The sequence below is a fragment of the Halichoeres trimaculatus genome, unplaced genomic scaffold (genome assembly GCF_033239565.1).
Source record: "Halichoeres trimaculatus isolate MK-OKI-2021-1 unplaced genomic scaffold, fHalTri1.1 fHalTri1_scaffold_4, whole genome shotgun sequence".
Classification (NCBI taxonomy): Eukaryota; Metazoa; Chordata; class Actinopteri; order Labriformes; family Labridae; genus Halichoeres; species Halichoeres trimaculatus.
The window spans coordinates 11224290-11239367 of record NW_027437182.1 but is presented as its reverse complement, the minus strand read 5'-3'; the positions used below and the strand labels follow the sequence as shown (position 1 = coordinate 11239367).

General features: G+C 40.1%; 1 protein-coding gene across 3 annotated transcripts in view; it reads left to right on the top strand.

Moving 5' to 3' along the window:
- pde4ba (phosphodiesterase 4B, cAMP-specific a) overlaps window positions 1–7267 on the top strand; it is a 202426-nt gene extending 195159 nt beyond the window's left edge. For all 3 annotated transcript variants that reach the window (XM_074667605.1, XM_074667606.1, XM_074667607.1), the window contains 7 exons: window positions 1205–1488; window positions 1579–1743; window positions 2339–2438; window positions 2527–2681; window positions 2776–2898; window positions 3405–3587; window positions 3682–7267. In XM_074667605.1, coding sequence (XP_074523706.1) covers window positions 1205–1488; window positions 1579–1743; window positions 2339–2438; window positions 2527–2681; window positions 2776–2898; window positions 3405–3587; window positions 3682–4119 — 1448 coding nt within the window. In that variant the 3' untranslated portion in view covers window positions 4120–7267. The remainder of the gene's footprint in view (window positions 1–1204; window positions 1489–1578; window positions 1744–2338; window positions 2439–2526; window positions 2682–2775; window positions 2899–3404; window positions 3588–3681) is intronic.
- The last annotated feature ends 7811 nt before the right edge of the window (window positions 7268–15078 follow it).

The window sequence follows — 15078 nt, the reverse complement described above, 5'->3', positions numbered from 1 at the left end:
TCGAAACAACCGTGGGAGCTGAGAAAAGAAAGGGAGGGAGGGAAGAAGAGATTTTAACTTCAGCAGCTCTTTTCTAGAATTTTCTCAAGAAGGAAAATGGAGAAGAATGATGGAAAGCTTAATGTAAAGAAGAGAAGTTCAAATAGAGGACAAAAACAAAGTAGAGGCTGAGAATTTGCTGAGTATAGAGCTTCATATAAACTGAGGCAGATGGAGCATGAAGTCTGTTTGATTATTGATGCAGATGTAAATAATACAAACAAACTTTTTTGGAACATTCACACACTTGTATACGCGGCTAATTGTGTTGGTTTGTACTGAAATAGAAGGCAATGTGTTGCTCTTTCCCTGTTTTCCACGCAGCTAATGTCTGAGGACTTTTAATTGTTCCTTCCTTATTTACAACGGAGAATGAGGGACCGAAGGGAAAACTGAGGAAATAGTGCAAGAAGATAGAGCAAGCTAAATGTGATTATTTGAATAACAGATGGTGAATAATTGAATAACTGTCCACAGATGAAGGCTTATGGGCGGCGATGAGCTGAATCTGGACTTGGTTGATTGGTTCATGCACGACTCGGATGGATGCCATTAGCTGGTCCCTGCTGGGTTTCTTTCAGTTCTGGTGTAACTGCCATATCACAAGAAACTTGGCCTGTTTAGTTTTATTTTAAGCAAAAGTGTGAGGAGAATTTATAGTTGTTTTTCAAAGTAGTTTGATATAATGGACCAGATGTTGTCACTCAGAATCACTAAAAATATAAATCCCACACTATAGTGAGTGATTTGATAAAGTGGCTTATTGAATGACCGACTTTATGGAGCAGCTTCTGCTGTGTTGAAGCTCCCGGCACTTAGTCTGTGAATGGACTGACCTATGAGAGTGAAAGGAACAGAGGATGAGATGTGAGACACCTGCTGATACGCTGGAGAGACAGAAAGAAGAATGAACTGAGGGGAGAAAAAGGCTGCAAGTGGAGGACAGGGGGCAAAAATAAACTTGTGAATGGAGGGGGAGATGATGAATGAGTGACTAAGAAGAAAAATCTCTGTAAACAGCTGCACCTGATGATGGACTTCAATGTATTCAGTGTAGAAAGGGGATTGAGAAACAGAATAGCTGTGGGACTTTCAACCAAATCTGTTCACAAGGTCTGAAGTTCTTTAAAATTAAAATCACAAAAATATCTCTTTCCTCTTTCAGACAAACAGAATGAGGTGGAGATCCCGTCGCCAACATCTAAGACACGGGAGAAAAAGAAGCAGCAGAAACAGCAGCTGATGACACAAATCAGCGGGGTGAAAAAGGTTTCCCATGGGCCTTCACTCTCCAGCAGCAGCGTCTCTCGCTATGGCGTCAAAACAGACAAGGAGGAGCTGCTATCTAAGGAGCTGGAGGACCTCAACAAGTGGGGCCTGAACATCTTCATGGTTTCAGAGTACTCTCAAAACCGGCCGCTTACCTGCATCATGTACGCCATCTTCCAGGTATGGAGAATAACTGCTTATTTTCATTCATTTCTTATTTACTAACAACCCTATCCAGCCTCACTCTTAAATATATTACCTTTTTTTCAGGAGCGCGACCTGTTAAAGACTTTCAAGATTCCCGTGGATACGTTTGTGGCCTACATGATGACATTAGAAGATCACTACCATTCAGATGTGGCCTACCACAATAGCCTTCATGCCGCTGACGTAGCCCAATCCACACACATCCTCCTCTCCACCCCAGCCCTGGATGTAAGTTCTGCTATGAAACAGAGTCTCATTGACTCGCTCTGTTTTGCATCTGCAGAAATGAGGGGAAACTAAATTAGAGGAGTGAGCTCTTACATCACCCCATGTGCCACTTTCCTGGATTGCCATGCTGGCTTTGAGGGACTCAGCATCCTTCCATTGAATCATCTTTTCCCTCCTCTCTGCTTATGCCAGTTCATTCTCTTCCCTCCATGCCTTCTTTGTGAGATCCTTCCTGTGTGCTTTTATTAGGCAGGAGTGTAGCTGAAGAGAAACGAGTGGGTCAGAATGACCCAGTCTTTAGCACCATGTTACATCTTTCGCCTCCAGACACTGTTGCATTCTCTTGCTGTGAAGTAGTGAAGAAGAGGTGGATGGCTGGTTTCTTATTTTGTCAGGGAACAGGTTAATTCTTTAGAAGGAAAGGACAAAAAAACAATGCAATTTACTGAGCATAATTAGGTTATAAAACCATTTTCATGTCTAGAAGGCTGCCTCGTATGACCCTGCCTCAAACTGCTTGAAGAATCAATATCCATCTTTCTGATGCTATTTTTGTCTTTAGATAAAGTCTAACCCTTTCCTGCTTTTTCCACAGGCCGTCTTCACAGATCTTGAGATTCTTGCGGCCATCTTTGCAGCAGCTATCCATGATGTTGACCATCCTGGAGTATCAAACCAATTCCTCATTAATACAAGTAGGTTCAAAGAAAATGAAATCCGTTGTATCAAGGAAATTTCAAAAACTTTGCAAAATATTAAACTCTTTCATCAATGATTCTTTAGACTCTGAGCTGGCATTGATGTACAACGATGAGTCCGTGCTGGAGAACCATCACTTGGCTGTTGGATTCAAGCTCTTGCAAGAGGACAACTGTGACATCTTCCAGAACCTCACGAAGAAGCAGCGACAGTCGCTGCGCAAGATGGTCATCGACATGGTAAGATGGCCCCCATGATGTTTACTTCCTCCTTCTTTAAGCCAGAATCAAATTGAATTGAGTAACAACCCTATTTTTGTCACATTTTCTTTAGGTTTTGGCCACTGACATGTCAAAACACATGAGCCTTCTGGCTGATCTGAAGACGATGGTGGAGACAAAGAAAGTGACGAGCTCTGGGGTGCTGCTGCTGGACAACTACACTGACAGGATACAGGTTGGTGCTACTTTTTAGTGCTAAATAATGTTAGCACTTGGAAGAAAAGGCTTTTGTAGTTGGGGATACTTCCTTTGGGTAGCATTAATCAATAGTCAGTATTAGGAGAGGTCACTCAGTTATTTGTCATCAGTCAGCCTGGGTGACCTCTGCCCTGGTCACTCCTCTCCTCACTCCATTCGTCTTCTTTTGATGTTTAAGTGTTTTCGGACACACATTATGTCAAAAAGTGTTTTTAGGATGTTTTTTCTTGTACAGGACTGTCTCAGACTGACCCTCTTTTAATGACAGAAGACTTAAATCACTAACTTCCCTGCTATTAAACACATGATCAAACCATTCAAATATCATGGGATGCCTTCAGCAAAGAGGCTCTCAAGGGGATTAGAAAAAAAAACAAGAAGATGTAATCAGGAGAAATTTTGCCAGTATGACTTAAGCTCAAAAAAGTGTCCACTACAAGAGATAAAGACATGGACTTGATTGTAATTGTGGATTATTTATAGGTGCTGCGTAACATGGTGCACTGTGCTGACCTGAGTAACCCCACTAAGTCCCTGGAGCTATACCGTCAGTGGACTGATCGGATAATGGAGGAGTTCTTCCACCAGGGAGACCGAGAGAGGGAGAGGGGGATGGAGATCAGCCCAATGTGTGATAAACACACAGCCTCTGTGGAAAAGAGCCAGGTAAGCAATCAGAGATATAGATAATCCATTGTGTGTACTGAGATGCTTCTCAAATTTGGAGTCTGGCTCTAATATTCTGCTTATGTTGCTCCAGGTGGGTTTTATTGATTACATCGTTCATCCTCTGTGGGAAACCTGGGCTGATCTGGTCCACCCTGATGCCCAGGACATTCTGGACACACTGGAGGACAACAGGAACTGGTACCAGAGCATGATCCCCCAGAGTCCCTCGCCGCCCTTCTACGATCAGGGCACGCATGGTGGAGGCACAGGAGGCCAGGGTGGTGGGGAGAAATTTCAGTTTGAGCTGACCCTGGAGGAGGAGGACTTGGATGGGATCGAGAAGGAGGACAATGATGAGGAAGAGGATGAGGAGTTGGAAGAGTTAGAGGAGGAAGAAGACAGTTTAGGAGAGTCTCGTTCTCCTCCTCTGGACTATTTGGACGCTCAGGAACAGGAGGAGGAGGAGGGGAGCATGATGGAGCCAGCAATAGAGATCGTGACACAGGAGGCGTCGCCCACGGACACATAAAGCTTCCATCATCGCACTCACATGGTCATTTTTGGAAAAGAGGGGAGATCCTCTTGCAGCTGAGCTTTTAGAAAAGCCCACAAAGGCAAGGGCTTGGTTTCGTCCCGCAAGGGGGCGTCTTGCACTTGGGTGTTTGAAGCCAGACAGAAACGGACAGTTTCAGTGAAGCGGCTTCAGAGTTCTCAGGAAATAATTACTGCTTACATTTTAGTCTGGATGGACAGACGAGACTGAGGGTGGAACTTGAAGGATTTCGGCCAGTTTGGGAAAAGTTTCCTTTTCTTTTCTGGACTGGCATTAAGGGGACATCGACACTACTGAGAGAAGTTTTGTACCTTAAGACTTTTTTACAGATATGATCTAGAAGTAGCATAGAGTAAGATATACTGATGGAGACTCATTTGTATAGCAAGAGAAAGTGTTTACTTTTTTTCCTGTACCATTTGTCAAAGGACTTTTGTGTGCCTTTTTTACTATCGTCTTTTTAATAGTTTTTTATTTATTGAACACTCTAGTATGTCTGTGAAATGTTTTTTTTTTCTTATCTGAAAGCGCAGAATCTTTTTGTATGTTAAAGAGAACAGTCTTCCATGTATTGGGCAATAGAGAAATCCAAACAAACGTCAACACAAACTCATTGTAATAGGGAACCTTTACACCACGAGAAGACGCACATTTCGTCTCATTCTCATTTTCTAATCTGAGCACAATGTTTTCGTTGGAAATCAGACACTCATGTTCCCTGTTATTTTGTTACATGTTTAGTTTGTTGCTGTCAGTCAATGAATGTTAAATTCACACTGAAAAACATCACATATTTTCATAATCCATCTCTGTATACATTGCCTTTTCTCTTTTTTCTGATTTGGTCTGCAGACCATTTGGGCTTCCAACCTTTTTCACACCAAAACTTTCAATGGATACAGAAATCTGGTTCAGTTTTTTATCTAAAATAATTGGATTTACACAGGTTTGTCTTTTCATTCCCATCCAAGTAACGGTGGGCTGGTGTGAAATAGAGATTAGCTCGAGCCAAACCCAAACCCCCAAGAAAAACACCAAAATCTCACGAACAGCTCATAACAAGCTGCTCAGATCTATGATAGAATCAGAAATTCTCCACCAAGGACAAAATGCACAACAGGGGTGAATCTGTTTTTAGCCCACAGGTATGCTGCAGCCTCTTAATAATCCTGTTAGTTGGAACGGGCCCTGACCCCGAACCTGTCTGATGTAACGCCCCCCTGCCCCTCTGCAATCAGGCCCAGACCAGATGATTAGAGGTGCTGGCACAGCTGCCTGTCTGAAAGGCGCTCTGAGACCCTCATCAGTGCCGCTATTCACATGGTTTACATACCCCTCTGGGTTACACACACATGACCCCAAAACAATCAGGCCAGCTATTTCTCCCTCATCAGAAAAAGAAGAAGAAAAAAAAACATCCCAAAAGTGCAGCGTCTGCTCATTGACGTCAATTGATTTTTCCCCCTCCTCCTTCACTGTATCAGGTTTCCAGGACAGTGGGGTTATCAGGATTTGGCGTGGATGGTATTGCTGGACTCAGCATCGCAGACTGTGCCCTTCCGAGAAAAGAGGAATAATTAGGTGCTCTATTTTTAGAACAAACCAAAAAGAATCACCACTCATTGGGAGTATGGTTGGAAAATGGTTTGCAGACTTTACATTTCTGCTCCTGGTTATGGATGATGTGATTTCATCTCTGGATCACATCTGTCCATTTTCATATAGGTTAACTGATAAACTCTAAGGTACTCCATCTAATTTCACTTCAGCCAGCTTTTTGGCAGTGGTTTGTGTGCGTGTGTGTGTGTGGTATGAATGAGTGAATGTAAGGTTTTGTATATGTGTGTGTAGATTAGTTTGGATGTGTGACTCTGTTATCAGGCCTTATTCCCATCACTTCACACCTTTGTCTCTACTGTTTGTTGCTAGGAGCTCAAGTTGGTCCTTTTTGCTGTTTATAACAGTGTGTATTTATTCTATACTTTAAGCTTGTAAATAAGAAATACTGGTTTAGTGTAAAATCTATTTTAATTTATATGCACTTGCATTACCTGAAAGTGGTGGTGTCCAATGTGTAGAAGGCTCTGGATTTGAGTCTTTTATATATCTATATATGTATTATATATTGTTTTTATATATATAAATATATATATAAATATATAAGTATATATTCGCACAATGTTTTGGATGCCCAGCAGAGCAGAAGCTAATAAGATAAGTTGCTGTCACATGAGAACGTTGTAACTCTGAATTTGCCTTTTCACAAAATTGTTTGTGCATGAATATTAAATTCAGTCTCACTTTAAATTTTTGATCATCAGGTTTTCTTTATATACAGTAAGTTTTGTTTCTGAAAACATTACACATTACACAGAGGACTTTGGCTGTCCTTATTTTTCATTCTAGGTTCAGTTTGGTCATTTTTCCACCTCTCGTTTGTTTTAGTTTGAGTGAGGTTTTTCAAGCTACAAGGTTTTCATCTAACAGCAGCAATTCGGTAACCCTAAAGCAACATAGAGGACATGTTAAACTGCTTAGGCTTGGATATAGGATACAAACAAGCTAGCTAAGGAACACAGAAGCTGGTCAATGCTTGGTATCTATAAGCTTTTTTTCTCTTGGCGGCTAAGCTTCTCCATCCAGCGTTTGAATGCAAATTGCTGATATACGAGGCCAGATGCAGGTTCGACTGACAAACACAAAGCGATTGTCTCCTTTTACACTTAACGCACTTCATGTAAAAGTAGAAAACACGGGGACAGTATTGATAGCATGCTACAATACGCCCGGCACTGACGTGAATCGTTCTGACTTAACAACAAAACATGATCTTATGTAACTGATTGTGCTAATGTGTGAACTCTTTCTGACCAAACTTGTTAGCAGTTTTGAGATTCAAATTTGTCAGTATTAACATTGTTTATCTATGTTTGAGCTTTTTTGGTCCTAGTTGTGTCCAAATGGTTAGCCAGATTTAGCACTATCTGCATGAGAGATGGTTTTTTATTGTCAATAATATGTTCCAAGTCCACCAGTTGTTGCAGGTGGGTTATTCAGTGTTTCACACAATGTATGGTATTATATTGTATATTGTGTTCAAAATAAATCTGAAATACTTTTTCTATTAAGTGATTAAAAGCAAAGCATGAATATATTCTTCTGTTCCATTTTTCACTATGAGGCAGCAACAGACTGTGTAGATTCCAACACATCTGTCCTTTTCTACCAAAAACTGAGTCTGTACAGCAAAAGGTAGAGCAAAAAAAGCTTGTAAAGAAAAAATCTCTAAAAGTGTCCCACAGGTCTATGCTCTTATTACAGCCTTCAGAATACAGCTGTAAAAAACACCACCATCCAAACACCATGCAAATATCAAAACTAAGGAGGACATGACATCTCCACAAAGAAATGCAAAGCTGGTTTCTACTTGAGTTAATAAAAGAAACAAAAGCAAGTGGTTGAGGACTTCATCTGCCAAAATGCTACTTCATTAATAAGCTTAATTTTTTATTAAAATGTAAAAAAATGGGTACAAGGTGGTGAAAAGAAGCACCCACCAATGACTCAACAAATTTGCAAAATATTAAATATCGTTTATTCATTTTTCAGGATTTTGTAGATGTTATATCAAGTTAAGGCTTCTTACAATTAAAGAAACCCCGCAGGGACTTTTATTTGACAGAAATACAGGCAGATAATCCTCTGAAACAGAATCTAAAAACAAGGCTTTAACCTGGTTTAGTAAAGGACACAATGCTTATTTGCAGAATAATGTTTAAACAGAGTTCAAAATCCTATTTTTAGTTTATTTAATTTTGGTGCTGTTTGTAAAGTGAAGTTTAAGGTCTCACAAAGAAACCATGAAGCCGCTAATGGCTAAAATACACCAGATGCGTCTCCGGCCCGGCTCCACACAGTCATGACGTCGGATCAGATAGGTTTTCTTTTAAGCCAATGTGTCGACTTACAGTGGTTCAGTCTGTTGCAGTCCCACAGGTAGCAGGTAATACGTAGCCACTGTATTTTTGCCTGACGCCGGAGGTGTAACACATAAATTTGGCGTGGGGGAGATCAATTGGAACAGGGAGCTGTGCACAGAAACCCTAAAAAGACACGCTGACTTTCAAAATAAAACAAATCATGTCAAAACCAACTGTATTCAACTTGGCTATGACAAGAAATGAACATAACAAGCAGAGCACGGCCAGGGGTCAACAGGTTTGAGGTTTTACAGCCCAACATGAACCAGGAGAGGATCATCAATGGAGTGGGAAGCGCAGGAACTCCAGGGTCTCCTGACTCCACCAGTCTGTCAGGCATGCAGTTTGCCGGACTGAACACACGGCCAGACTGAGTCAACAAACGCAGTCAACATACACCAAAGTGGAGCCGGACTGCAGACAAATCTGGTGATTTGAGGCTTAAGCTTATACTGTGAGAAAGTAAAAAATCAGTCCCAAACCACAGAAAGTAGCTGTAAATTTGTCCTAAGTTGTGTAGCAGTAATATTTTCTGTCCCATCTGTTCCTCTACTCATTTGCTTGTGATATAACATCAGGAGGCTCGGCTTTATGCGCTAAGATACATGCATAAACACAGTGCTCCTTTCCTTTATGTTGATATACAGTATACACACAAATGATAAGGCAACAGATGCCTTTCTGGGCAACTTTCCAGCCCATGCACGGAAAACCATGTCACCTCGTCACTGATGACGTTAAACCTGGTATTTTAGGTATCAAAAAAATAGATCCGTGTAGCTGCTGCAGTGATTGTAGGGCTCTCAATACCTGCAGCAGTTCTCCTTCCAAATATAGTGGATAGTCATCTTTTATCCTTTTTATCTAGTGAGATAGACAGTGAAGAACTGAGCTGAGTTTTTCAACAATGACAGACTAAAGTGTAAGTGTATATGACTGATAGGGGTCATCAAAATTGGTGACTAAGGAGTTCATCAAACAGGTTTAGGTTCAAGTTTGCACAATGAAAAAAATCCCTAAATTTGCACATCTTTATGGAAAATAATTGGTCTATGGTTTTACTACCGACAAATGAGGAGCAGTTATTTCTTGTGCAATTTTTACCATGTTGCCTATTTTAACTCATTCATTTTGAACTGTAAAGAGTTCTTCTTACAAACAACTGCAGGAGAGAAAAAAACAGAGCTGCTTCTTTTTTAATGTATACAAGTTTCCTTTGCATCCTCTTTATGTTATTGTCTCCTTAATGCCCAAAGAGCTTCTCAAAGCAAGTTATAATGTCATGTGTGCTAACTAATCAGGTAGTTCTTGCTAAATCTCAGCCACAAGTCATAAAATAGATGGAACATATTTAAATGCAGACAGTTTCGTGATTGTCAGTCCAAACTTTTAATTTTCTGCATTTTGATTTGTAAAAAAAGTCCCAGTATCGAGATACAAACTAAAGGTATCCACCGCTCTGCTTATCAGCTATATTATCAATGCAAACAGGCATACGGTGCTTTTCCAGATTAATCTAGAGGACAGTTTTAGTTTGTTTTAAGGTGTTCTCTATCTAAATGCTTTCTAATAACAGCTATTATCCCTGTTCCTGTTCTTTTCCAGACCCCCCTGACTTTCCGCAGACATTTAACGGATAATTCCGGATGCTATTAAGTTTTAATGCTGCATAATTAAGTTTATTCAACAAGTGGAACCTTGCAAACAGCCAAGGTGAGAACAATACATGATGAAGCAATATTTCCAGAAAATGCTCTGCAAGCTCGTCATTTTCCACCCATGCCCGTCTGGAGGGTTTACAAGCTCTGATACACAACTGGAAAATCCTACTCGGGACACAACGTTGTGCAGTTAGTGTTACTTTTTATTGCGTTAACTAAATAACTTCCGTCATTAAAACATAATGAGACTAGATTTGTAAAGTACCCACAGGTGGTACAGTTTCATGTCATTTCCAGTGTGAGCAACAATCATAAAAAATAATAAGCAAAATGTAATTTGCTGAGAACAATTACTTTATTTGAATATTTTAACACATTACAACCTCAGTAGCTACTGCAAATCCATTAGAGGTTATTTTTAGTCTTTGAAAGAATGATTGAAACCTGATCTAAAACCGTCACATCACTGGTAAGAGGCTTATGCAATCCTCATCCATGACCCTTCATAACTCATGTCATTGTGACCCCCCAGTAAGAGCTCTAAGGCTGTCTGCCCTTGTATCCACTTCAGACTTGTTTTAAAAGAGAATCATGAATGAATTATATCTCGATTGCTTGTTCCATCTTGGAGCTCTTACCCTTGGATTTTTATACACACACCTCCTCTCTCCGAGTGATATCCAATCTCCTCCCTCCATGCTCCAATCTCCACTCTCCCCTCTGTGAGATTCAGGACTCATCTCTCCTCTGACATAACCTAGTAAAAGCACGAGGTTTGATTTGATGGAACTACTTGCGTACATATGACGAAAGATTGAGACTGGTGGCGGAAAGAGGCAGGGAAAGACGGGCAAATGGGACAGGTGGCCTCCCTTGTTGCTACTTTACGCAGGCATGTTAGCCCACAGGGATGGCTACATTATCTAATGAAGCTAAAAACAGAGCATTTCCCAACAGCACAGGGAAAATGAAACCATTTAACTCCCCCCTCTAACTTGGCACATAAAGGAAACGAGAGATATTTTCAGACATGAATAGGAAATTGTTAGCTTGGGAGATAATATCAAATTGGCTCAAGGCTTTACAATTCCCTGATGGATCCTGTAAGTGTGAATGAATGAGAGACTCGTTCAGAGAAGAGAGAAAGAAAGAGAGGAGTGTGGGTCTGTGGACTTCATTTATGCCTCATCTAAGGCAAAATATCTGCCAACGTGGAGGAGAATATTTGACCCGTTTCCAATATGGACTAGTGAAGTGCAATGATCAAACTCAGCTCAACTGGTTTTAAACCTGCAGTGCGGAACTTCTGTCATTTCCTTCTGGCACACTCAGCAGTTACACAAACACTGTCTACGCACTTCTGACGTATGCCTACAGGTTCAGAAATAGTTACAGAGATGTGAGACTCTAACAGTTTCAAAACCATTATTCATAATTCAGGAAAAGTATATGCAGAGCTACACAGTCTATCCTAAATATTTTACAAATACCAAATGTCTAACTGTGATAATGCAATAACAGAGTCTGGCCCCAGTCCATTCCTTTTTTTACCACCCTCGAACTCACTGCAGATCTCCTTTTTTTGCCGTCTCAAACACCCACTTTATATTTTATTTGTAGCAAAACTTTTCTCAGATGCTAAGTTTTACAGTCAAAAGCTTGCAAACCTGCCAACTCTTGAATGCACCAAAAGGCAGCAGTTTTAAAAATGGCAAAGACAGAGCCTTGCAAAGCAGCAGTGGACTCTAAAGCTATGGGATATGGCTCAAGCTTAAAAATTATTGATGTTCTTTTTTTTGAGTATTCAAGTTGGATACTCCTGCTTCAAATGAACCCATGCATTTCCTGTAAATTTTTGATACAGGAGAAAGGCTTTGCACTAACAAGAAGGGTGGATGAATTGCCTGTATACTAAAGCTCATTTCTTAATGTGTAAAAATGCTATCCTTTCAAACAAACTGCTTCCTAACTCTAAGTCCCGGTTTCAGGCCATGCTGGTGTGGCAACGCAGCATTTTTATCAAGTGGCATCCTCAGGTTTAAAAACTTGAGACAATGGAGAAGTGCCAAAATCCGCTGTTTGGAAGTACCATAAGTCACATACACACCAAGCCAGAAAAAAAACGATTTGCACAGCAGAGACAAACATATTTACAACCTGTTTCAAAAAATGTCTCCTGTCTGAATCTCTTACTTCACTATCCGCACTCACTGTACGTGGGGTGATTTTTTTTTTTAACTCAGCAGTTTAGATGATATTAAGATGGTGAGCTCACCCAATCAGAGGCACAACTCAGCTGATGGGTGCCCTACAGCTGTACTTGAGACCCCGTCACTTCCAATATGGCTGGGATAGCCGATCTGCTTCAAAAATCTGTTTCAGAAATAGATGGTTGACATCGGGGAGACCACGCCCATCAATTATACAGTCAAGATTTATATAAATAGAAAATGTTGAGTCAGAATAATAAAGCACATCTCAGTCGATCCATTTGACCCTGTAAATCAAGACACTGGTTAGAATCACTATACATTGTTAAAAAAGCTTAAAAATTGTTTTTAAATACAAAAATTATTCTTAACATAAAACCTTGAATGTGTTTTTAAAAATACATTTCTTTTGCATTGACTCATTACATTCTGAGGTTAATGAATCATTCAACAGCTCTAATGAACACACTCACGGTGCATGTAGTCAGCAGAATACTGAGATGTTTATATTTGTGATGCAGTTTGTGAAATCACATGCCTACAACAGTATAGTTGGTCACGCACTTGCACAGTCAAACTAAAATGAGGTGTACAAATAATTAACTTTGGGCTTATTTGAAAAAGTCTGGCAGTTTTGGTCTTCTTCATCACCAAACTTCTTACCTTAATAAGAGTAGAAACACATATGCTCATGTACACACTGAATGTCAGACAGAACAGAGAGAGCTGCTGATGCCATTCTTTTAAGCTGAACCAAAGAAAGGCTTACTGAGATGTTGGGTAATTACATTGAATGGTTCCTGAGCCCACACAGTTTAAAATCACCGTCATGTTATGATAATTATACATTTCCGAGAGTCTTCATTCTTTAAACCTACGTGGAACCTACGTCGCAATCTGAAGACTTTATGGAACAATAGTTAAATCTGCACGATTATTATCCTCTGAGTCAGAGCCAGCAGGTAATGCGTATGTTAACTGTTTTGTGAAAAGTTTTAATCATGTTTTTCTCCCACCAAATATGACACCATTAAAACTCAAAGGAAGATGTAACACAACCATTCCCTGTTTGTTATGGATGGTCATTTCAATCATGTTCACCTTGAACTGTCTAATGATCAGTCAAATCATGACAGTTGTTGTAGACTTATGTTACGCTAGTTTGGCCTTGCAAAATTTAGATTTGACTTTAGTTTTGTTTATGTTAAAGTTTAGTTCTTCAAACACTTTTACAACCAATACTCACTGTGGTTTACTCAACCACACATGCTTTACTGGTCCCTGGCGTATTGCTTTCTTTTTTTTTTTCTATTTGATTCACAGCTAGAAAAAAATACTAAAGAGGGGGAACAGCTGTATGTTTTCAAAATCGGATAATCGCATGAACTATTCGATTCTTTATGACAACTTTTCAAATATCTGAATATTCTAAGCACCACTCAGCCGTTCGTCTTCTCAAAGTTTCCCTCTCAGTGTCAATCTAACCCCTTTTGAAGCTTCCAGTTCTAGATCTAATCCCTGACATGAGCTGCAAACACGGGTGTAAACATAGATGTCATTTCATCAGGGTTTGTGCGTCAAATGAAAATTTTTTCCCAGATGGTGATGTTGATGGTTGTTGGAGCTGTGAGCAGAATGACAGCTCATCCTGATTTAACGCTTGACAGTAAACACAGCATACGTAGCTGGATGCCTTCTCTATGTTAAGTATGTAAATGAAAGAAATATTGGTAACAGGGGCAACAAAAAGGACAGTTCATTATACAATCGTAGATTCCAGTCAAGACTTGGCAAAAATATGATTGTTAACAGAGACACCTGTATATCAAAAGAGTAACAGATGGACTGTTGTATTTTGATTATAGAAAGCTACACTGTACACTGCTTTGATAACTTGGTGCAGTAAGGACAAAAACATTTACAGTTATGATAGTGGCAAAGGGTTAAATAACCTCCCCCGATGCAAATGATGTGGCTCTTGCTTTTGCGTCATTGTGGTTTTATAGCTGACTGTAGGGCCAGTTAGGTCAAATACAGCTGCTTCTGCTCTCAGAGGAGTACACCACTAAAAGTGGCAAGCTCAGAAAATTGATTTTAATTTGCATGAAGAGTTTTCAAGCTGACTGTCCAGAGAAGTAATAAATAGTTTGTAAAAAAAAAGAAAAAAAAAGTAGCTCCAAAAAGAAAGCAATTGTGTTTGATAGAATATTTCTTTGTTGTTATAGAGCCTCTTGGCAATTTTTACTCTTCTTTTACCTTTGGAAAGCCTAGCTTACTACACTTGTAAATGCTGTCATGTTTGTCAGGAATATGCATAACTTACTTTTAGTGCTACGTTTAAATTATTTTTCTAATTAAGACTTTCTTCTAAAGCGTTGAGTGGAATGAAAATTCAAACTGTAACTTCTTAAAAACTGTAAAACAGAGGTCATTATTTCTGTAGTGGCTTTCAGGGAAAAGGCCACACGATGCCCCCTTTTGAGTCTCCTGAGAGTGCATTAACCTTGTAAGTGAAGCAAGTAAATCAACCCTTTGATGGATCCATGCAGCTATATATATCCCCGAGCCAATTAGAGGAGAGATGATGAAGTGGCTGAGGGTGTAGAGAAACACCACTGACAGCCTGTTTAAAGATCTTTGGCAAGTTCTCATTGTGCTCGAAAAAGCAGTGAGAGAACAGGTGGAAACAGCTGGTGGTGCTTTTTGGGGATGTGAGCCATCACAGTGTAGTGACAGACAGTGTGTGCTGAGACATTCAGTCATGCTCTTACACTTGTGAACAAGATGTCTCAAGCCAAGCCTGCTTTTTAGGAACAGTCTGCCATGAATGGAGGTAGTTGCCAAAGTTTGAATGGGCGCCATGATGTCTCTGAAGTGATATAAGCTTCACAAAGGCTGTTGTGATCAACAAGCACTGGCCAAAATACCAGTGAAGCCAAAAATGCAATGCAGAGGTATGCTGCTAGGCTGGTAAGCTGGGTCAACCTATGACAGATGTTTGCCATGATATGACACAGCAGCCAACACTGTCCAGTTTGTTGAACATTTTTAAAATATTGGACCCAGAATGTACCATGGAAGCAG